General features: G+C 46.4%; 2 protein-coding genes across 3 annotated transcripts in view; one reads left to right on the forward strand and one right to left on the reverse strand.

Moving 5' to 3' along the window:
* Window positions 1–1,577: 1,577 nt before the first annotated feature.
* On the reverse strand, window positions 1,578–11,047 carry LOC125715059 (uncharacterized). Its single transcript, XM_048986285.1, has 4 exons — window positions 11,043–11,047; window positions 7,632–8,922; window positions 4,716–5,309; window positions 1,578–1,697 (listed from the first exon to the last, which is right to left on the reverse strand). The coding sequence occupies exons 1-4, from the start codon at window positions 11,045–11,047 to the stop codon at window positions 1,578–1,580; spliced, it is 2,010 nt and encodes a 669-aa protein (XP_048842242.1).
* Window positions 11,048–11,668: 621 nt separating this feature from the next.
* Window positions 11,669–24,621, forward strand: part of LOC125715056 (steroid hormone receptor ERR2-like) — a 35,592-nt gene continuing 22,639 nt past the window's right edge. The window contains exons 1-2 of one of the 2 annotated variants that reach the window (XM_048986280.1): window positions 11,669–14,587; window positions 23,741–24,249. In XM_048986280.1, the coding sequence (XP_048842237.1) occupies window positions 14,538–14,587; window positions 23,741–24,249 (559 nt within the window). In that variant the 5' untranslated portion in view covers window positions 11,669–14,537. The remainder of the gene's footprint in view (window positions 14,588–23,740; window positions 24,250–24,621) is intronic. The other variant, XM_048986281.1, reaches the window with a different exon arrangement.

The raw sequence follows: 24,621 nt of genomic DNA on the forward strand, positions 1-24,621 counted from the left end.
ATCCATTGATTTGTCCGCTTGTTAGAATCGTAAGCACCTTTTTGTTGTTTACAAAATTATTTTTTAGTATAGAGGGCATTTACTGTAAGTGGGATGTTTTGTGTTTGTATTCAGTTAATGTTAATTGCTGAGTGATATTTACAGTACATGTTTTGTACTCTACAATTTAGTGACAAATTGTGGCTTTCTGTATATTCTGAGCATGTAACTCAGACCTTACATGTGATGCCTTAGAGAACATATGTGTACATATCTTATGTTTTAATTTCAACATGTCTGGTATTTCAGTTTTACTGCTCTGCAGGAAATCATCAGGAATGCAGAGAATATGACCGGCTCTCTACTACCTTCCCTGCAAGACATCTATATCTCCTGCTGTCTATGGAGAGCCATGACCATCCTCGGTGACACCCTGGACACCATTTGTTCAAATTGCTGCCATCTGGTACAAGGTACAGAGCAGTCAAAGCCCAAGGTACAGAGCAGTCAAAGCTCAAGGTACAGAGCAGTCAAAGCTCAAGGTACAGAGCAGTCAAAGCCCAAGGTACAGATCAGTCAAAGCCCAAGGTACAGAGCAGTCAAAGCCCAAGGTACAGAGCAGTCAAAGCTCAAGGTACAGAGCAGTCAAAGCTCAAGGTACAGAGCAGTCAAAGCTGACAAAATCACACTTAAGAAAAGTTTTCACCTCAATGCGGTAACCAGGTTGAAAGGGGGACTAAAAGAGTCATATGAAGGACTGTCACCCCCTGCCATGCTTTACACCATTATATACTACGTATTCATTGTAGTTTGCAAAAATGTATTGATTTGCACATACTGTATGTATTTTTGTACATACCATCAAATGTCACACACCTTGTCCTGATCTGTGTTTTGTTCGCGCCACTCGGGACGCCACTCAGGATGCCACTCAGGACGCCACTCGGGATGCCACTCAGGACACCATAAGTGATCCCCTCCAATTAGGATGGAGTCTATTCCATTCATAAAAGCCAGACCTTTCCCAGAACAGGTCCCATTATCAATAAAGATGATTCACACAAAGTCTCTAACCTCATACATGGCTTATTGTCTCATACACTTCATACACGACTTACTCTCTCATATACCTCATACACGACTTACTCTCTCATACACCTCATACACGACTTACTGTCTCATTCACCTCATATATGGCTTACTGACTCTTCCTGCTGCCTGTCTAGAATTACTGCATTGAGGAGAGGAGCTTGCGACTTGACTAAGGAAAATTAAACCCACCAATAGAACAAGGCTGTTTTTGCACATTGTTGTGTCAGAAATTTTCATCATTCACAGTGATTTTCAGTAACAAATCCCAAAAAGCCCTGAATCACAGGATGAGCCAATTTGACACAAAAACCACAAACAGCTTAATCAAAACACACCCACCACATGAGGGCACAGGAAGCCGACACTATTGGAGAGGAATTTGCTGCTTTAGGTCTGTGAGACGAGCAAAGCCGGGCCTTGGTAGCACATCTGCAGCATGAAAACCCCTGTGCTGGTAGGTATGCATGGTGCTCCCTGAGCGCAGGACGGACCGAGGCTCTGCAAGGCTATCTGATAACAAGCCTTTCATCACGCCTGGCATTCCTCAGCCAGGCCTCGCGGCCCTCACTGTGGCCGTCATTACACATGCGGCTAAGCACTGCCGACATAAAGCGGTTAATGGCGTACTAGATGATGAATATCGGGATGGTTTATGGAGTGGAACTATCCCTCCTTGCAAACCCAGAGAATCAGCTCTGGCCTTGGGCCAGCAGGAAGTCCCACTAATGCCCAAGCAAACATCTCCGCACTTGAAGGCCTTAACACATAAAGAAATGTTGATATTCACTTATATACTCTGCACCCCTATTTCCACACTGTTATATGGAGACATATCATACGCTTCATTACTTTCATATGTGTCTGTTCCATATTTACCCACAACAACTTAACAAGTGTTTTGATAAGTAATGAACAGCATTCCCTTGTTATTCTTTGACACCACGGTAAAGTAATGTTTCTACTGAAGTTCTTACTTGCAACATCAATATGGAAAAAAAAAACCTCATTCAAAGAAATGGATGTTGCCACAGACTTAACGAGGTATTTAGCATAAAAGACAATCAAGGACTGCATTTGATCACAATTTACAACAGAGGAAAGTGAGTAGCTGTGGTTGAAATAGGCTCCTTGAAGGTGATCTGTGCTGAAGTGATGTGCAAATATAAAAATGCATTACATGAACACTACTTACAGCTGTGTCAGCTGGAGCAGACAGGAGCATTCCATAAAGAGCAGGTATGCGCATGACTGGTGCGCACAAACGCATTCACCATGTAAAGCGACATGCATGGCAATTTCTTGTTGTAACAGCGCAAATGCGGTTATTTTATGTGCATTTACTGTGCTGTAACAAGAAATTACCATGTATTTTAACCTTTATACCACTAATGAACTAAGAATTAGCCCTGTAAAGGCACTCTAACCTTTTGTACTGGCAGCACAAATACACATACAGTAAGTACATATTTGTGCTGTTATGATATCAGTTAACACACTGAATGCATACTTGCGTAGCAGTTACCTGCATCCCTGTTAAACCCTCAACGGTCACCGTAACAGCCCCCCCCAGCAGCATCACCCCTGAGTCCTGTGCGTCTCCAGAAGCTTGAAGGGTTGATAGGTTGTGTGCTTGGAGACGCCTTTTGGATGGTCACTGTTGGACTGTTTGCACTGGTGGCCTCGATGTTACCCTGGTGATAGTGGCCTTTCTCCACTGACCTCTGTCGTTAACAGTACTGACATTTCACAGTCTGATTGTTTCAGTTTTGTTTTTTAATACTGTGTCCTGGTTCTTTTTCCAGATTTTGGATGTTACTCCGGAGCTGTCACGATCTGGCGCGGGGAGAGCGGCGATCGTGCGGAAGGGCGTGGAAGGAGCAGGCAGGCAAGCGGGATACGGGGAAAACGGGGGTTTAATAAAGTAACGGGGAGCAGGAGACATGTAACGCCAACTAACATCAATGACGGACAAAGGACGGTAAGACACGGACTGAAATACACAGGACTGATTGAAAATAATCAGACACAGCTGGGTACAATCCGGGAAACACACGTGGGTAGGCAGGGGGCGTGGCACACAGGAGGAGCCGACGAGCAGGGCATGACAGAACCCCCCCCCAAAGGCGCGCTTCACCGGGCGCGCCAGGGAGGAGGCGACAGACGGGACACGGGAACCGGGACCTGGAGCAATAAAAACAGAACCATCAACGAGAGACAGGAAACAGGACCGAGGCACAAAACACAGCCAGGGACAAGACAAAGGACAAAACCTGACAGAGGGTCGGGAAAGCAGAGAGACAGACCAGGAAGGGAGACACAGCGGGAACAGGAGGAACAAAGGGGCCAGGAGTGCAAGGCGGGTACACCGGGGCACAAGGAACAGAGACGGGCGGAACGAAAGGGCGAGCAGAAAACGAAGGGGCAGAGACAGGCGGGACAAAGGCAGGGGCGTAGGGAGACAAGGAGGGGGAACAAAGGGGAGCCCGAGGGAGACCCAGCGGGCGATGGGCGGCAGCCGGAGGGGCCGCAGACGGCCGGGAGGCCGGAGCTGGAGGGGACCACGGAGGGGCAGAGGAGACAGGGCGAGGGACCCACGGAGGGGCCAGGGAGGGAGCAGGAGGGAGCACCAGGGAAGGGGACGAGGGAGCTGGAAGGGGCCAGGGCGAAGGCAAGGCGAGGGGGGGAGCCGCCGCAGGAGGCGACGTCCTCCGACGGGCCGAAGGTAGAGGCCCCGCAGGCGACCGAGGAGCCGCCGTCGGGGAACCCCCAGGCGACCGACCAGGCACCGGAGGGGGGAGCGAGGCAGGGCGACGAGGCATCGGAGGGGGACCCGCATGCGACAGCCGACCCGGAGGGCCAGGACCCGCAGGCGCCAACCGAGCCCCAGCGCAGGCGAGGCAGGGCGAGCCAGGGGGCAGGGCGGGCGGGACCCCAGCCCTGCGTCTGTGTCCCCTTCCCCTGCGGGACACAGACAGGCCGACCCTAGGTCGGGGTCGACGCTGCTGGGGCGAGGGACAAGGGGTCACAAGTTCCGTCCCCGAGGGGTCCCATTCCAGCTCCTCCACCTCCATAGAGGGAGGAGCTGCGGTGGAGTCTTCGGGGACCTCCTCGGGAACCGGGGCCAAGGGACTTGGAGCGGGAGTAGGAACGGGGCCAGGAAGTAAAGTCACTCGGGGCGCCTCTGGGGCTGCTGCAGGCGGAGGGGGCGCCTCTGGGGCTGCTGCAGGGCGGTCAGGGACAGGAACGCGGTCAGGGACAGGAACGCGGTCAGGGACTGGAGCGCGGTCAGGGACTGGAGTGCGGTCAGGGACTGGAGCGGAAGTCTGGGGGGGCGCCTGCCCTGGAGCTGCAGGTGGCTGCAGTGGGGGCGCCTGCCCTGGAGCTGCAGGTGGCTGCAGTGGGGGCGCCTGCCCTGGAGCTGCAGGTGGCTGCAGTGGGGGCGCCTGCCCTGGAGCTGCAGGTGGCTGCAGTGGGGGCGCCTGCCCTGGAGCTGCAGCAGGCGAAGGGGGCAGCGAAGGCGGCTGCGCAGGCGGCGGCGGCTGCACGGGAGCGGGGTCCGCCGGCAATGGCGGCTGCACGGGAGCGGGGTCCGCCGGCAATGGCGGCTGCACGGGAGCGGGGTCCGCCGGCAATGGCGGCTGCACGGGAGCGGGGTCCGCCGGCAGCGAAGAAAGCTGTCCAGGCTGCGCAGGCGGCAGCGGCGGCTGCACCGGTGCTGGAGCCAGAGGGGGCGCCTCTTGCTCGGACGCTGGAGTCGCGGCCGGGGCTCTCCGGAGTGTGATGAGCCTCCGGATACTATCCGCCAGTCTCTCCAGCTCACTCTCCGGAGAGGTAGGAGTGATCGCGGCGAAATCCCTCAATAGCCGAACGGAGAGCCGTTCCGCCTCGGGATCCTCCCTTTCCACCGGCTCCCCCATCACCCTCCAGTAAAGTCCCTGGAGGGTGAAGTATTTGTTGGCGAAAGCCGCCGCGGGTGAAACGGGCGTGGCCCCTTTAAGAGAGCGGGGGACTCGCGGGATGGCTTCCTGCACCGCTTTACTCCCTCCCCAAGTTGTCTGCCGCTCGGGCCGGTAATCGCACCGCTCGAGGGGCGGCAGATGTTCCGCGGGGAGGGGATCGAGGTCTGGGAAGACGAAGGGCTCGTCTTCTTCGTCTTCGCTTGGAGCCCAGAGCCTTGCCAGGGAGCAGGGTCCCAGACCGTACGGTCCCAGGTCGGGACCCAGGACGAGCTCCTCCTCCTGAGGGAGCCAGGGGCTGGAGAGCGAGCAGGCGCCCAGATAGACCGGCTCTTCCGGGAGCCTCTTCCTCCTCCTTCTCTTCTTTTTGTGGTCTGTCATTCTGTCACGATCTGGCGCGGGGAGAGCGGCGATCGTGCGGAAGGGCGTGGAAGGAGCAGGCAGGCAAGCGGGATACGGGGAAAACGGGGGTTTAATAAAGTAACGGGGAGCAGGAGAAATGTAACGCCAACTAACATCAATGACGGACAAAGGACTCGGGTAAGACACGGACTGAAATACACAGGACTGATTGAAAATAATCAGACACAGCTGGGTACAATCCGGGAAACACACGTGGGTAGGCAGGGGGCGTGGCACACAGGAGGAGCCGACGAGCAGGGCATGACAGGAGCCTCCCATCTGGATAGTGACCCCAAGTCTGCCAAGGCCATCCAGGCTGAGTAGACACCACGGCAGAATGCACAGGACAGTGCCACGGCGAATACTTTACATCTGGGTCTGTCTGATCTTACAGCCATAAAGCCCATTTCAGAAAACTCCATGTACTGACTGCTCTAATGTGACGACTTGTGGATGCTGATGTGATGTGACTCAGCCGACATACTGAATATAGCATATTAATGTAACAGAAACCATATTTAGAGTGTTTTGTTGTATCTTTGCATTCAATTATCCAGACTAAGTTAAGGAGTCAGATTTTTAAAAGCTAGGCAGACTTTGAGATGAAAACTCTGTACTTGTGTTATATGCTTTCTGGGTGGTCTACAAAAGGACCATGATGACAGAGATTAATTTTTCTTGCAATGCGAGCATTAGCATCCATCCTTGGTGTTTCCAGACAAAACAAAGGCAAATGCAGAGCTCATGCAGAATGCAGAAACACGTAACTACTTAGAGACGTCACTGCATGCCTGTGACTGAACCACGCTGTGAATATAATGTCCTTCAGAATCAAATTATGCACCACAAGAGTAGAAATTATGCATTTGAAAGCATAAGTTAAATTTATTTCCAATGCCGGATATGTAATACAATTATACGTGTCCGTGCTTGTAGGGTGTATGTAGGTCCGGGGGGTGGGAGGCTGGGACAGAGGTCAGTACCGTGACACTGTAAGACAAGTGCAGTGTGTGCTTGTGGGGGTGAATGTGAGGTCTGAGGGGTGACACACTGCCTAGTTCAGTGCTGTGAGTAACACTAAGTGGCAGCATTGGTCAGAAGATTCCTCTTGCTTATTCACAATGTGATAAAGTCTAAATAAAGTCTCAAATCTCATTCCTTTTGCAAACTATTTTTTATTACTTGCATTAAATCCTTGGATTAGAAGGGCTGTTGCCCTGATCTAGAAGAATTTCAGAAATTTTTCAAATATACATTTGAAATTGCAAATAAGCATAATAAGCTAATCCGGAGTGGACATATTACTGCTTTCACCAAGCTAGTGGGACCCACTTTTGCCTTCAGAACTGCCACAACAGTCACATCCAGTTATGTTTGTTGCATCTGACCATTCTTCTGTGCCCTCTTTCATCAAGAAGGGGTTTGTTATCACACCGTTCACTGTGACCTCTAGACAGTGAAGTGTGTGAAAAGCCCAGGAGGGACGATGTTTCTCAGGAAATGGAACCACCATGTGTGACACCAACAGTGACACCACATTCAGTTGCTTAGATCACACTGTGCCTGTGATCGGGTGGTTGCCAGTTCAAGACCCGCTTCAGCAGAATCGCCATATGTCCATGGGCCCTTGAGCATGTCCCATAGCCCCCAGGTCCATGGGCATCACTGCAGGTGGCTGTCCTTTGCTGCCAAGCTTGAAAAGGTATAATGGATGGGAAGCCATTTCTTTACACTAAAATGTACCACAACAACAGCAGGAAATATATCTGTAAAATAGGATGTGGCTATGAAATGCCTTTGAGGAACAGCCAAGAACCACCTGGCAGATTCGGCTCACCTTGCCGCTACTGGAAGAGAAATGATGGCCTGGAGAGAAGCTGACAATTTTTTTAACCCCCCAGGGGTGGGGAGGGGGTTGAAGAGCTGCTACAGTAACGAGGCCCCCATCAACTCCCCATAAAGACACTAGCTTATCAAAATAACAAATTACCCCCCAACTAAATTGTTGCAGCCTGAGGCAAAGGCAATTACCCCACTGAAAAATCCCAGACAGGAGCCCCCACCAGCCAAAGTAAACTCATGGAACAAGTGCTGAGAAACAGGGCAGAAACACAGCAAGGCAAGGATGTATAGCAAGGCTGGGGGGTCACTTGGAGGGACGGGGAAGGGGTATAGCAAGGCTGGGGGGTCACTTGGAGGCACAGGGAAGGGGTATAGCAAGGCTGGGGGGTCACTTGGAGGCACAGGGAAGGGGTATAGCAAGGCTGGGGGGTCACTTGGAGGCACAGGGAAGGGGTATAGCAAGGCTGGGGGGTCACTTGGAGGCACAGGGAAGGGGTATAGCAAGGCTGGGGGGTCACTTGGAGGCACAGGGAAGGGGTATAGCAAGGCTGGGGGGTCACTTGGAGGCACAGGGAAGGGGTATAGCAAGGCTGGGGGGTCACTTGGAGGGACGGGGAAGGGGTATAGCAAGGCTGGGGGGTCACTTGGAGGCACAGGGAAGGGGTATAGCAAGGCTGGGGGGTCACTTGGAGGGACGGGGAAGGGGTATAGCAAGGCTGGGGGGTCACTTGGAGGGATGGGGAAGGGGTATAGCAAGGCTGGGGGGTCACTTGGAGGCACAGGGAAGGGGTATAGCAAGGCTGGGGGGTCACTTGGAGGCACAGGGAAGGGGTATAGCAAGGCTGGGGGGTCACTTGGAGGCACAGGGAAGGGGTATAGCAAGGCTGGGGGGTCACTTGGAGGCACAGGGAAGGGGTATAGCAAGGCTGGGGGGTCACTTGGAGGGACGGGGAAGGGGTATAGCAAGGCTGGGGGGTCACTTGGAGGCACAGGGAAGGGGTATAGCAAGGCTGGGGGGTCACTTGGAGGCACAGGGAAGGGGTATAGCAAGGCTGGGGGGTCACTTGGAGGCACAGGGAAGGGGTATAGCAAGGCTGGGGGGTCACTTGGAGGCACAGGGAAGGGGTATAGCAAGGCTGGGGGGTCACTTGGAGGCACAGGGAAGGGGTATAGCAAGGCTGGGGGGTCACTTGGAGGGATGGGGAAGGGGTATAGCAAGGCTGGGGGGTCACTTGGAGGGACGGGGAAGGGGTATAGCAAGGCTGGGGGGTCACTTGGAGGGACGGGGAAGGGGTATAGCAAGGCTGGGGGGTCACTTGGAGGGACGGGGAAGGGGTATAGCAAGGCTGGGGGGTCACTTGGAGGGACGGGGAAGGGGTATAGCAAGGCTGGGGGGTCACTTGGAGAGATGGGGAAGGGGTATAGCAAGGCTGGGGGGTCACTTGGAGGGACGGGGAAGGGGTATAGCAAGGCTGGGGGGTCACTTGGAGGGACGGGGAAGGGGTATAGCAAGGCTGGGGGGTCACTTGGAGGGACGGGGAAGGGGTATAGCAAGGCTGGGGGGTCACTTGGAGGGACGGGGAAGGGGTATAGCAAGGCTGGGGAGTCACTTGGAGGCACAGGGAAGGGGTATAGCAAGGCTGGGGGGTCACTTGGAGGGACGGGGAAGGGGTATAGCAAGGCTGGGGGGTCACTTGGAGGGATGGGGAGTGGGTATAGCAAGGCTGGGGGGTCACTTGGAGGGATGGGGAAGGGGTATAGCAAGGCTGGGGGGTCACTTGGAGGGTTAGGGTTAGGGTTAGCAAGGCTGGGGGGTACTTTTCTACTGAAAAAAATATACATGCAAAGATGCTTTTCCTGTGAATCAGAGAAGGATCTATTTGTCTCACTCAATTCTTGGCCTCTCAGATCAAACACTAAAGAAATGAATCCTGTGCCCCTGTGGAAAACTAAAGTTTACCATTAAAAGGCTAATGGTGTCCTGGAAAAGGAAACGTTTCTAAGAACCTCACAGGTTCCTTTTAATTTGTGATTTATTAAGTTCTGGCAGAGTCAGCCCAGATCAGTGTATGGTAACAGAACAAGAACTCGGGGGGGGGGGGGGGGGGGGGTATTTTCAGTACAGGTCCATTTGGATTTTCCTCAAATGGGTATCACAGTAGAACAGCAGATGCCTTTAATTCCAGGAAACTGTTGAATATCAAACCCACAAGTCGGATTTAGAGTCAGAACTGTGTCAGTACAGTAAAAATTCAGTGGCACAGCATCTATCTTTAAATAAGCAATAATCCCATTACGGTGTAACAGAGTACCGGCTTAAGGCATGAGGCAGGGTACACTATATGCACCATCACATGTAACAAGTCTGGGTTATTCTCCATTTGGAGTGGGAACTGGGGTGGATGCATTTTTAAAAATCAGTTTCATTAATCCCAAAAGTAAAACACCTTAATATGTGTATTAACATGTCCTATTATCATATATGCAAAATTAAGAGCCTGCTCTGCCCTCTTATGCTGTGTACAGGCAGGACCCCCGCTCTGCCCTCTTATGCTGTGTACAGGCAGGACCCCCGCTCTGCCCTCTTATGCTGTGTACAGGCAGGACCCCCGCTCTGCCCTCTTATGCTGTGTACAGGCAGGACCCCCGCTCTGCCCTCTTATGCTGTGTACAGGCAGGACCCCCGCTCTGCCCTCTTATGCTGTGTAGAGGCAGGACCCCCGCTCTGCCCTCTTATGCTGTGTACAGGCAGGACCCCCGCTCTGCCCTCTTATGCGGTGTACAGGCAGGACCCCCGCTCTGCCCTCTTATGCTGTGTAGAGGCAGGACCCCCGCTCTGCCCTCTTATGCTGTGTAGAGGCAGGACCCCCGCTCTGCCCTCTTATGCTGTGTACAGGCAGGACCCCCGCTCTGCCCTCTTATGCGGTGTACAGGCAGGACCCCCGCTCTGCCCTCTTATGCGGTGTACAGGCAGGACCCCCGCTCTGCCCTCTTATGTGGTGTACAGGCAGGACCCCCGCTCTGCCCTCTTATGCTGTGTACAGGCAGGACCCCCGCTCTGCCCTCTTATGCTGTGTACAGGCAGGACCCCCGCTCTGCCCTCTTATGCGGTGTACAGGCAGGACCCCCGCTCTGCCCTCTTATGCGGTGTACAGGCAGGACCCCCACTCTGCCCTCTTATGCGGTGTACAGGCAGGACCCCCGCTCTGCCCTCTTATGCTGTGTACAGGCAGGACCCCCGCTCTGCCCTCTTATGCTGTGTACAGGCAGGACCCCCGCTCTGCCCTCTTATGCTGTGTACAGGCAGGACCCCCGCTCTGCCCTCTTATGTGGTGTACAGGCAGGACCCCCGCTCTGCCCTCTTATGCTGTGTAGAGGCAGGACCCCTGCTCTGCCCTCTTATGCGGTGTACAGGCAGGACCCCCGCTCTGCCCTCTTATGCGGTGTACAGGCAGGACCCCCAATCTGCCCTCTTATGCGGTGTACAGGCAGGACCCCCACTCTGCCCTCTTATGCGGTGTACAGGCAGGACCCCCACTCTGCCCTCTTATGCGGTGTACAGGCAGGACCCCCGCTCTGCCCTCTTATGTGGTGTACAGGCAGGACCCCTGCTATGCTCTTTAGCAGCTCAGAGTCCATCTCCATCCCATTTCCTTCAATGCTTTAATTATGCAACATTTACTATGTAGTTGAGATTGATGTTTAATTCTTTTGATATTAATATTATGCAAACAGTGGATAAGTGTTTTTAAATGTAAGTGATGCACCCACCGCATTATTGACCGGAACAAATAGTTCACTTTACAAATTACTCACCCACTGATACATAGCTGCAGATCACTATTTGATTTTTTGTTGTGTACCACTTTGATGGGAACAAGTATCGTTATTATTATGTATCTGACCTTTGGTGGCATGTATTTATTTCTAATTTAGATTTTATATTTTTGAAGTTTAAGATTTTTTGTATTAATGCATCTGCTAGGTCGATGGTGAGTTAATGCAACATAATTTCGTTCTGATGTGCACTAACTGGTGTATGTTCTGAATGCCAATAAAGTAACTATTCTATTCTATTCTATTCCAGCTGCCATGACGCATTGGTTTTTCCAATATAGTGGACAAAGGGTTTTGCAAAATAAATGGCAGACGGAGGGATGATTAGATTAATAATAACAATAATAATAATTGTCATAATAATGATGATGATTATTATTATTATTGGCACTAGTAGCCAACTATTTAATCACTGAATAATATTTTTTAACGGAATACCCATTCCGATATTTAGCGTTTTTATTTATTTATTTGGTAAACAACTGCTTTACGTGTGGCAGTATAGTATTTTCGTATGACAGGGTGCTCCCTCTAGCGAGAGGACGCCAGCGGACTTTACTATTTTAACGCGACACAATACTACTACTACTACTAATTATAATAATAATGATAATAATATGTTTTTGGATAATAATATACTCCCATGAAACTTTAGTATTCCGTTCAAGTGGAAAAAACAACACGATATATTATTTGGTTATATACATGTGATTTCGTGATCTACAGTAAACAGATTTTAGATGCCTTAAACTACATTTTGTCCCCTGTTGTTATTTATTAGTGCTGAAGGAGAGTAGCCTTCACAAAAACAACAGCAACGAGCATCGCGACACCTTCTAAATGATTAAAATACGGATAAGCACCAATCGCAGTTTTCCGCAAAGACGACACATATTTCACAGAAATATTTTTAACAATAGCATTTTAACAGTGTTTCATGGCGGCGAGGTAACTGTAATTCAAATACTGCTACTACGTATAGTGACTATACAAATCGACATGTAGTCACCATCATGCACCTTGCATCTGATCTTCTCCGGAGGCGCAGTTAGAGATGGATGATAGGGGGGCTGAGTTTTTACTATTTTTTGGGGGGGTGGGGCACATTTTAGAGGGGCTTAAGCCCCTAAAATAGGCCAAAAGACGCCCGTGCTGATAAACAATGTGTACGTAAAAATTTTTCACGTTAAACTACCTTAAAATCAGGATGGGTACTGTAACTGTTGTCTTTTGTACTGTTGTACTTTTTTAAGGCATTTCATGTAATATAGCCCGGTAAAATTAATATTAATTAATTAAACTAAAGTAAGACAGAAAGCTAAACGACACTTGATTTTCTTCAGTTTCATGAGACTTTTTGTAATTCTCAGTGCCCATTAGTTACTATATAATGATGTTAGTAGACTTAATATAAAACGTGAGTTTTATTCAGAGCAAGAAAGATTGGTCATTTATTCATTTATTTGCTTTTGTGTTATTTTGGTAACTGCTGCGGATTATTAATGGACAAACGTAACTGTAAATCAAACGTCAGTGAAGCGACACATTTTCCTCCACATAATTTAGAGCCCTTGACGCTTAAATATCTGTACATTTATAATTAGCTAAAATACACGGGTAGAACATTCCTGCTGTACTCTGGACGATACGTTGAATGTTCTACCAAAACCAGCAGTGATAAAAAAGGTGATTTGCTCTCTTGAAGCTCTACGTACGGTTTTGCCTTTAATTTGTCAGTGCACGTGTGAGCTACTAAATGTTTCTCTATGGTATAGTATGCAGAAACTTCCTGAAATATTCTGCACGTCTGTGAAAGGCATCTTGCATTTTACCCCTATGAAATGGGGGGAGATTAAGATTCCACCAAGAGAGCATCACTAATGTTTTTGCATTGACTGTATTGATCAGGGAAACGTGAGCTGGTGACGTGAACATTCCCTGGTTCCATTAACAACAAAAAACACTACCACCTCTCAGAAGAGAGGATGGGAAAGTCAGCGTCTATCCTCTTTCGTTATGACATCATTGTTTTCCCTTTCTGTACTTTTAAATGTCTTTTTTACTGCAGTGCAGTTTTCATTTTTTTACAGTCCAATGAAAAAGAACTACAGGAAATTGCCCGATTTACTTTATTCTTGCAAAAAGAATACCTGGTCCGCCCCTTGTGTTTAGTAACAGAGAATCCGATCTCTGTTAACCATTTCATTAATACTTCCATTGCATTTGGAACAAAATGAATATTGTCACTTCAGAAGAAATAGCGCAAGGATAAATCTCAGAGCTGTCATGGAATCGGTGAGTTTTTCTGTCTGTGGTACGTTATGGCAAAATTCAAGCCTATAGAAGATCATACAATTGCACATACGTGGAGTTCTTTTCTGAAAGTGCTGACCAAATGAAAGATTCTGTAGTTAAAGCCCACGTGTCCTGCTGTCAGTTTTATGCGCTCAGATCGCTATTTTTAAATCCCTGTCAGGACTGAATCAACAGCTATGTATAGCTTTAGCATGCAGTCACCCAAATTCCTGCTTTTTAATTTCATTTATCATCCATCCATCTCGCCTTAACCATTATTTGTTGTGTAGCTCATGCTCTGATGCTGCTACACTTGTACCCTAGAAATTCAGCCTAGCCGCACTTACGCCTAGTCGACTCCTTGACAGCATGTATGTTTGCAGTTGCTGTTTGCCTTCGCTTTGAGCAAAAGTGTCCGGTAAATACAAGTAAATGTTAAGTAAATGGAATATAACACAGAGCTGCCAAGAACAAAAAATAATCACCTCACAAGAATATTGGAAAAAGTTAAACATAAACATTCATTCTTTGCAGGCACATACTTGGGTTAATTGTGAAGAATTTATGTATTGTTTTCTCTATCTGCTACATGTATTTCAACAGAATAACAAATAAACTAATATGTATACAGAAAACAATCAATGCGTATTTCGGCAGCTGCACGCCTCGTATCTCTGAGCCCCCTCCATGCATCATTCCAAGCCCCGCCTCCTTTTAAAGCCAACCAACAGCAGCTGTTCCCTATTCATCAGCCACGAAGCCTTAAAGAGCCCCGGTCTAGCCATGAGCCAGTTGTTCCTCCCGTCCTCCTCCGCCTTTCCTTCCCTCCGCCTGTCTCCCTCCTCCCTCCCTCCACTCCGCCTTAGTGACTCTGGTTTCATTGGGCACTCCTTCTCCTGCCGCCTCGCGTCTCCGCATGTCAAGCAGGGGCACGCCACTGAGTGGAAGGCAATAGCGACTGTGAAGTACCTGTCCCCGCGGGAGGAGGGGAGGGAGGTGCTTGGAGTGAGGGATCCACCTTGGACTGGGGGAGAGAAGAGGTGGTTTTTGGTGCACTGTTCCCCCTAGAAGGCATCCATTCCTGTTTTTGGGGGACGTCTCTGCTGCCTCTTGTGGAATAGTGACACTGCAGTGATGGATGTTTCAGAACTCTGCATCCTGGACACTCTGAACTACCATAACCAGTAGGTGCTGCTCTCTATACTTCCCTGTTCTGTCCAAGGGGTTAGTGAAGCAGTGTAACTGTCCATAGGGTTAGTGAAGCCTTGTAACTTTGTATGGGGCTAGTGAAGCACTGTTGCTTTATCAGGGGTTAGTGAAACACTGTAACTTTCTATGGAGTTAATTAAGCGCTGTAACTGTCCATGGGATTAGTGAAGCAGTGTAACTGTCCATGGTGTAAGTTAAGCCTTGTATGGAGGTAGTGAAGATCTGTAGTTTTATATGAGGTTGGTGAAGCACTGTTACTTTCTATGGAGTTAGTGAAGTGCTGTAAAGTGCATGGGGTTAGTGAAGTGCTGTAACTGTCATTGGGAACAGTGAAGTCCTGTAACCGTCTATGGGGTTAGTGAAGTGCTGTAACTGTCATTGGGAACAGTGAAGTCCTGTAACCGTCCATGTGGTTAGTGAAGCGCTGAAACTTTTCACTGCACTGCACTTCTGCTTGGACAAGGTAGACAAGTCCATCTGCAGACCTCAAACGAGCTTGATGGACCATGTGGCCTCCTTTCATTTGTACATTTCTCATGTTCTTATGACCCCATGCATTTCCTGGGAGTGGGGCAGGGTGTTATGTCATTTCTTGGAAATTTGAAAACATCATAAATTCATCGTTATCTTTTGATTTCTAGACTGGAAAAATGATTAGCATTTTTAACATACAGCACAATTTAATATTTATTCTAATAATAATAGATTCAACAAAAATATCAATATACTTAATGCATATCATATGCAATACATGTTGGGAACTGCATTTAGTTTCAAATTTGTAAATGTATCCATACATACTATATTGTGCCTTTGAATACTTTATCATTTAAAAAAAAAATTATGCATGATAGTAATGGACAGGTGATATAGGTGCGGTTGTGATAGTCCTCCACTGATTGTGGCTTTAATCTGCTAGTAAATCGCTGTACTATTTAAAAATGAACATTCACTGCACAAGTGCAGGTGGCAGAACCCTCTGCAGGTTCTGTGCTAGGCAGAAGCAGGAGGAGCACAGTGAGCAGGCGGGACCGTCCTGGCCTTTACCGCCGCATCGTAACAGGCAGGGCGCTCCATCTCATTCTCAGACCTGGCACAGGAGCCTATTGTAAGCCTTTATCTGTGAGAAGGATTGTCAGCGTTTATGGAGCTCTGCTTTTGCTGAGTGGGTCGTCTTTGTCCTTTCTATGCCCTAAAATCCACTTTTCTGCTTACGCCGGTGGCATAATTGGAACAGGTAATTGCTGCATTATCCTTATGTAAGGATTATATAATTATGTATTATATAACAATATCTTTATGTTAAAGTACATTATGCCACATGCAGTCGTCCATTACAATGCTGTTACTCTGCAACTTCTCTTACAAGACCAAAAAATGCACATCTGAATATATATATGGAAAAGTAGAAATAATATATATATATATATATATATATATATATGGAATATATATGTATGAAAGGAAAAGTGTACATGAAAAATGAAACCAATATTAATATAAAATTAATATTAACATAAAATGCATTTTTATACATTTTAACCTTTAATTTTACATATTACATCATTCAAAATTTTGTCAAGCATATAATTTCTAAATTGTAAAGTTAGTTGGATAATACATAAGAATTTATGTCTGCATATGGTCCATAAGAATTTAGTCATGTAATCACCTTACTACTGAGTGTAAATAAAGGTGTGAGATAATAATTGCTCTGTATGAGATAATAATTGCTTTGTGAGCCAGTTTATGTCCAGCCGAGCCATTTAAACACGTTTTCAACATGTTAAAAGATTAATGTTTCCTACGAAATTTAGAAATAAATATTTGAAAGTGCATTTTAAAATTACTATGAATTTAAAAGTATAAAGCAATTTTAGAGTAACATTCAGTAAGGGTGAAATTTAAAATCTGCTTTTTACACAATCGTCTTTTGCTAATTAAAGGTTTCCTGGGATTTTAATTGGTGGGAAATCAAACTTCCGAATACTCAGAGACAATGCATTCAGCCCCACAAAAGGGGGGTCCCTATCAGAGTCCCTGCAGCGGTATGAGTCCCTGCAGCGGTATGCCTTTCTTAAAAGTGTACAGCCTTTTCTACACTCCCTCCTTCCTTCTCCTACCTTTCCATCTTCTTGTTTGTCTTGAACCTTAATGAGGCTGAACCTGCAGAATCAGATGTTTGACAGCCACATGATGCCTGATACGTGTTAATGACGCCTGCATGCTTCAATGCCAACTTGCCTGTTTCACCTGGAAGTTCAGGGGGCCCTTGTGCACGTTTACACACCGATGGAAAATGGCTCAGCCCTTTGCGACCGACAGGCTGCGTGGGAGTTCAGCATGTTCACCCTAGAGCATTCTTTTCTCTTTACCTCATGCTTCCAATATTGTTCATTGTCTTCCCTAGGATAGGAGGAACACTGGAGAAAGCACGGTGTTATCTCCTGGGTTACCTCTTCTAGAAATTCTGCTAAATAGCCAATGAAATTTAGAGAAATGCGGCAGATTAAATGCTATGGCAGGAAGGCTGATCCTTGTGTGGTATATAGTGTGATGTGTCGCGGAAGTAGCCGGATCCAGGGTGTCAAACACTAGTCTTTATGGACTGAATTAGAAGCTAATTACAGAACATCAAGAGTTTTGCTAGAGGTTAGAACAGCCCTGCTAATGTAATACTGAACCTGATTCGATTAACATGATAGTCAAGGAGGTCAATTGGTGATGAAGAACCTTTAATTAGCCATCTCTGTTTATCAGAAATATTGAACTATAGCAGTGAGAAAGATTGCACTTTCTGAAGATTATCCAAATTATCCAAATTTATAGCTCAAACATAGCTATGACCTTACATAATCTCGATTACAATCCTCTCCTCCACTAGGTGGCGCTACTGTCTCTCTTGGACTTTGGATCAATACATTTCAAACTGACATATTTTAATTTTCACAAAAAAAAATCAGACAGATATGAATCCTTGGCTGTGCTGAGTTTGAGCATAATTTCCCATGTATGCAATAACAGACTTAACATCACAACTGCAACAAGGTCACTTAATTTACAGTCATGTGATGAGACACCTCCATAAGAGGTGATCATTGTTCTCTGGATTGAAGCTTGTTGCCCTTTAGAAATGTGTCAGGAGTGACTCCATCAACCCGAGTATCTGTTTCAGAGAAGTGGCTGGCACACGGCTCCGGGAATGCAGCTTGCCTTTCCAAGAGCTTTTCAGTGTTAATCCACCTATTAAAACTACCCCACAAATTCAATGGTAGTGATAGAGTAACCAAAGCCAATTGGCTGTCGATGGGTACTGTTGTGTGAGGCGACTGACCCTTCCATTTCTAAACACTTGCGTCCCTGCCGTTTTCACACAAAGGCCTTCTGGGTAAACAAAGATGGGTAATGACATGGACTGCTGTTGGGTAATGACGGACTGCTGGTGGGTAAAGACATGGACTGCTGGTGGGTAAAGACATGGACTGCTGTTGGGTAAAGACATGGACTGCTGGTGGGTAATGACATGGACTGCTGTTGGGTAATGACGGACTGCTGGTGGGTAAAGACATGGACTGCTGGTGGGTAATGACATGGACTGCTGGTGGGTAATGACATGGACTGCTGGTGGGTAATGACATGGACTGCTGTTGGGTAGACATGGACTGCTGTTGGGTAAAGACATGGACTGCTGATGGGTAAAGACATGGACTGCTGGTGGGTAATGACGGACTGCTGGTGGGTAAAGACATGGACTGCTGGTGGGTAATGACATGGACTGCTGTTGGGTAGACATGGACTGCTGATGGGTAAAGACATGGACTGCTGGTGGGTAAAGACATGGACTGCTGGTGGGTAAAGACATGGACTGCTGATGGGTAAAGACATGGACTGCTGATGGGTAAAGACATGGACTGCTGATGGGTAATGACATGGACTGCTGATGGGTAAAGACATGGACTGCTGGTGGGTAATGACATGGACTGCTGGTGGGTAATGACATGGACTGCTGGTGGGTAATGACATGGACTGCTGTTGGCTAATGACGGACTGCTGGTGGGTAAAGACATGGATTGCTGGTGGGTAATGACATGGACTGCTGGTGGGTAAAGACGTGGACTGCTGTTGGGTAATGACATGGACTGCTGGTGGGTAAAGAAATGGACTGCTGATGGGTAATGACATGGACTGCTGGTGGGTAATGACATGGACTGCTGATGGGTAAAGACATGGACTGCAGCTTCAGGTGTGTGACATCGGCAAATGTGATGTCTGATATTTCTTTAACATAATGACTAAGTTGTGTTAGTTTACTGTACAACCACATACTATACAAGTTTACAATTTGTACAATGTGTAACAATGTTTCTTCATTGTTCCTTCATCCTTTGATGAGAGTATAAAAGCATGATTTTCATTTTTCCGTCATCCCGTGATACATGACATTTGAAAATTAGGCTAAAATGTCAGAATCCCTGTCTTTTGAGAGAGTACCATACTGTACAATATTATATACTCTATTTAATGTGGGTAATGCTTTACTGTGTGTAATGTATTAATGACCATATGTAAATATAGGATATTACATTATATATGGGATCTCCTGATGGTTTGCGATTATCTGCAGTTCCAGTTATCTGTGGTAGGTCATGAAACATGTCACCCACAGATACAAGGGGACTACTGTGTAAATGGTAAGAACTGTAATTGTTACTGTGCCTAAACCGAACATACATTATCTGTTTTCTGAATATTGGTTTCAGTTTACAACACATGCAGATTCTGCTTCAATTCATGTGGTGAAAAAAGTGTGAGTCTGTGATTGGCAGGCATGTTAGTGTTTATTACTGCATGTCATTGATATTGAGTGTTCCATCTTGTGAAGGTTATGTTTCTGAGCAGTAATTGAAATGTAAAATAACATTAGTATTGATGACCAGCTCAGCTCATTGCTAGAATCAATAAGGAAGCGGCCTGACAAAACGGCCTGTGAGAAACCCAACAAGGATCCTGAGTGACGGCCGAAGAGGGAGGCGCCACAGTAAAGCGAGAAGCCGTGAAGGGTAACGAAAATGTCGGCAAAGCGTGGCTCGGCAGCCCCATTTCAGAGCGATACTACATCGATTTATTGGCCTTTGCTAAGAGTATAAATATCACACTTCTTTAGGCTGTTGTTGTAAGGAAAAGACAGCAGAATTTTCATAAATATCTGAATACACATTGGCTTCAGTATCATGGCTTCAGGTGTGTGTGTATTATCCTACACCATGGAAACAGCACTTACATGACATCGCTAAATGTCCCCTGGCTTAGTGCATGCATGCATACTTGGAATGTGGGATTTTTCCTTCTCTTCTAGATTTTCCTGCATGCAGGAGCTGAGCTCTTCTTGTTCGCTTGACAGCTATTTAACCACCTCAGACATATGAGATGCCTGTTAAGTGTCTTCGCTGTGTGCTTTTAGGCCTCTGCACTCCTGCTCAGCCTTTCGGCTGATGAACGATATGATTTATGTGTCTCAGGCTGGACGGCTTCTCAGTCTAGGTGGTGTTGTCCCCTGAACAAGGCCAGTCTATTAGGATAACATTAATAAACTAATTTCATGCATGGCTCCTTGCCTTCACAATGCTTTACTTGATACACATGTGTGCCCAATACAGTGATATACATTGTGCTTCATACAGTACATTGTGTTGTAACAATAGCAATACTCCTGACCCACATATGAACAAGGTTATTTTTAACCATGGTAAATTCTAATATGTAATACCTGTGAGACTATTGCAAATTTACTGTGATTTCTGTGCTGATCTTAAGTTGTCTATTGATAAGCTTATCACTGCATGAAAGTCAATCATGAAACATTAGTACATAAACCAATAGACAGCAGTCTGTTTTCTTATACCAGGCAAAAGTACTTTCCTTTTCACATGAGGATGCCAATGACAATTTCTGGTGCTCTTATGCTAAAAATGTACACCATGCTTGGGAGAGACACAATACTGCTATAGACAGTCACCTGAATAGACCATCCTTAGGAGGGACGCGGTACTCCTATAGACAGTCACCTGAATAGACCATCCTTAGGAGGGACGCGATACTCCTATAGACAGTCACCTGAATAGACCATCCTTAGGAGGGACACGATACTCCTATAGAGAGTCACCTGAATAGACCATCCTTAGGAGGGACACGATACTCCTATAGAGAGTCACCTGAATAGACCATCCTTGGGAGAAACATAGTCCTTTTTCATAGTCAGTACCTTCAGAGCCTGGACATGACAGAGATCCTTCATTCTCTGACTGATCTCCCTTTATCTGAAACACTGTAACCGGTCAGCTTGAAGGAAATGCAGAAGCACAGTTAAAGGTCGATATTGAGGAACAGGAAGTAAAGGGACAATCAATAGATTTTATCTGTCTTGGGCAGCGGCATTTTACTGGTGGTGCGATAGTAGGCCCAGCTCATGTTGTTGCCCCAAATGACCTCATGGCTCGGAAAAGGCAGGGTGACGTACTACAGCTAGAGAGTGGCTAAATTTAACATTGTGATGAAGGCTGTGGAAGTAATTGCATGGGCCTGGCAAGTGGCCCCAAGCTCCCCTCCCAAGCTCCATTACAGAGACTGGGGACTGTCTCCTGGGAAACTAGTGTGTATTGATTATATACTCTTTTACAAGCTTGTGTAGGCAGCATGCTTGTTGTCCCCTCTCTGTGTTCATCAGGCTCACATTTACTCGTCTCCTTGGTCATCCTCCTGGCCTAGCCTCAATAAATCAGCCAATAAAAGATCAATGTGCTTTGCACTTACATTGTGCTCTGCTGCGGTTCTGTAGTTTTCTGATGGAAATGCTTGAATGGAAGCAAAGGGCCGTACTTGAGGGCATCAGTAGTTGGCGCCAGTTTATCTAATTCGTTTCACAACTATTTAACCATGTCAGACACAGAAGGTGCCTGTGCTGACTGCTCTTTTTAAATATGTGTTAAGTATGTATGTATGTATGTCTTAAGTATAAGCAAAATGATACTTATCAAATGATATGTAGGGAGATTTGCACAGACAATCTCACTCAATGCTTAGCAAATACATGGTTCTGGGATTATTTTCAAGCCAATGGATGGTTTCATGAACATATTCATCCTACTCATATTTTGAGAACCTCTGGGCATTTGGTTTATAAGGGATCTCCACTTACATTTAGGACTGGGTGATATAAATTTCATATAATATAACTGACTATAATGTAATATCGTACAATATAATCGACTATAATAATATCCATTCATCCATTTTCCAAACTGCTTATCCTACTGGTTCGCGGCGGGTCCGGAGCCTATCCCAGAAGCAATGGGCATGAGGCAGGGAACAACCCAGGATGGGGGGCCAGCCCATCGCAGGGCACACACACCATTCACTCACACATGCACTATAGTAATACTGACTTATCGTTATTTAAAATATAAATAAGAAAATGAAAAACATAAGAAACTGCTGTTAGCAGTTAACATTGTTTGTTAGCATGCAACAAGCCTATTACATCATAAGAAACAAATGTAATTCCAAGGAATCATATGGTTGTGATGATATACAGTCATGGGAGAGATTACCGCTTTCGCAGAGCAAACAGGTGTTGGTGAAGAATGCAACAGCTCAGCAGCTACAAAACAAAATTTTAAAAGGAGATACCGTGAGTACAGAAGGTAAAATGATTTTGCTGTTGTGGCTCAAAATAGTTCAAAACAGAACATAGAATTTTTTTTTCATTTTTCCTCCTTGAAGCAATGCAACGTAATCCAGTGCACTGCCTTGAGGTGACCATTAATAATACCTGGAACATATTTTGAGTGTATTATGCGAGCATATAATGCGAGCGCTGTGTATTCATGTTGGATCCTCTAATGATAAGACAAATAAAATAACACTACAACTAGATCCCTAGAATAAAATTACAAAAATTTCAACTGAAACTAAAATATACAAAAAACTAAACTGAAATGTATTGTGCAAATACAAACTAATAAAATCCCACTGAAAACTAACTGAATTTCAAATGAAAACTGAACACAATGTAAAAGTAAAAACTGAAGTAAAAAAAAAAATTAAAACTAAAATAATACCTGCAACAAACCTACAACAAAGATGTTTAATTTTAATTTTGTATGATATATTTATTAAAATTAGATATTGGTATATATGTAAATCTGTTAAAGGGAAAGTCTAGGGGGATTTTCAGCAAAAACTGAGCCTTGAAGTAAAGAAATAATCACATGAATTATATCATCAATATTACATCATCAATATTACATCATCAATATCACCTGATATGAAAAAAATATCATTATAATATGTTCTGCCATACTGGTCAGCCTGCTTTCATTTTAATGATACTAGTGGAATAGAATCATGGCAGAGTGACATATGTCCTTGTTCCATTAAACTGCAACTCTGAGTTGATGTTAACAGTGTTAATAGCAGACAAAAACCATGAGGTTTCTACTAATGACAGCTTCCTAGAACTCGCTTTTGTACCAAGTTCCTATGTGTCATTGTTATTCAACTCATTTCTGGTTGCATATCATAAAAGCAGCATAATTGGCTGGGATATTTCCCTGTAGGTCTCTGAGCTTGTATCATTATTCTTGATGATAAAATATTTCTCATTTATATTAATGCATGGAACATTAAAAAGGCCCAATTTGCCCGAAAACATACATGTCGTGTGTCCATTGACTGGAGGCTGCATTTCAGTTCTCTCAGAGTATCCCATTCACAAATGCTGTCACTCTCCAGCTGACAGGAAATCAATACTCAGTTTCTCTCCTTCACAATGCAGATTTACTGTGACAGCTCACACTGCATATCTCACACTGCATATCTCTCACTGCAAAGTGATTGGTCAGACTAGTTCTTTCTCTGTAAGCTGCCCCCTTTTCCTGCCAGCTCTTGGCGATCTTGTCTGTTGTCCTCACGCTTGAAGTAACTGCTTGCATGTATCTCTCCTAGTCATCCAGCTTCACCTCCCTGTTAGCATGGACAGACTTGGCGCCTCTTCAGGTGGAACACACACCTTCAGGATACTGCTAGAGCCCTTTAATCTGAGTCTTCTTTGGTGCTCTCATTTATTCCAGGCTGCTGAGCAGAATGGCTACAGATGACCACCACTGCAGGCCCTTCATTAAGACGGAGCCCCCTAGCCCCTCCTCGGCCCTCGACACGGCCAGCCTAGCCAGCCCCAGCAGCACCTCAGACACCAGCGGCGGCTACACGGCCACCACCACCAGTCACTCCTACAGCCCTGACTCCCCGTCCACCTTGGTGGCCAATGCGCCTGGAGCCAGGGTTTACCATGAACGCTACGATGATGTCCGGCCCGGGGTCACTGCCAGCATCCACTCCTACAGCCCTGACTCCCCGTCCACCTTGGTGGCCAATGCGCCTGGAGCCAGAGCTTACCACCGACCCTACAATGATGTCTGGCCCAGTGCCACCGCAGAAGATGTGTCTGTGAAGTGCACCTATGCTCTGAGCTCTGTGTCCAAGAGGCTCTGCCTCGTCTGTGCTGACATGGCATCGGGGTACCATTATGGTGTAGCCTCCTGCGAGGCGTGCAAAGCCTTTTTCAAACGGACAATACAAGGTATTCCTCTCTACATCAGCTCCGCCAACATACCCGTGTACACTGTGCAGGCATGGCTTTCCTGTGCACGTGGAGTGTGTATTTTTATAGTCTGGTCTTTCCTGTATGGATGGTAATATTATAAAAGGTGAAACGCACATGTAAGATGATGTGGATCTCATCACTTTTTTCATGGTTTTGGGTCTTGTGATGTCTGTATGGTACTGCGAGGTCTGACTGAGCGGTCTGAGTGAGCGGTCTATGTTATGATCAGTTAATTTATAGAGTCAATCTGTCAGCTAAAATTACACCAAGTTCTCAGAATGTTAGCAGCATCTACCAACAACAAACAAATTTTTGTATAGCGCGTTATCACAACATTACATCGTCTCA

The sequence above is a fragment of the Brienomyrus brachyistius genome, chromosome 19, assembly GCF_023856365.1.
Source record: "Brienomyrus brachyistius isolate T26 chromosome 19, BBRACH_0.4, whole genome shotgun sequence".
Lineage (NCBI taxonomy): Eukaryota > Metazoa > Chordata > Actinopteri > Osteoglossiformes > Mormyridae > Brienomyrus > Brienomyrus brachyistius.

Excerpts from the sequence above, each read along its gene's own strand:
- LOC125715059 (XM_048986285.1), bottom strand. Across the intron at positions 5,310-7,631 it reads CCTTGCTATACCCCTTCCCT|GAGGAGGAGCTCGTCCTGGG; the intron begins GTGCCTCCAAGT and ends TGGCTCCCTCAG. Across the intron at positions 1,698-4,715 it reads TGCCGGCGGACCCCGCTCCC|TACGCCATTAACCGCTTTAT; the intron begins GTGCAGCCGCCA and ends TTCATCATCTAG.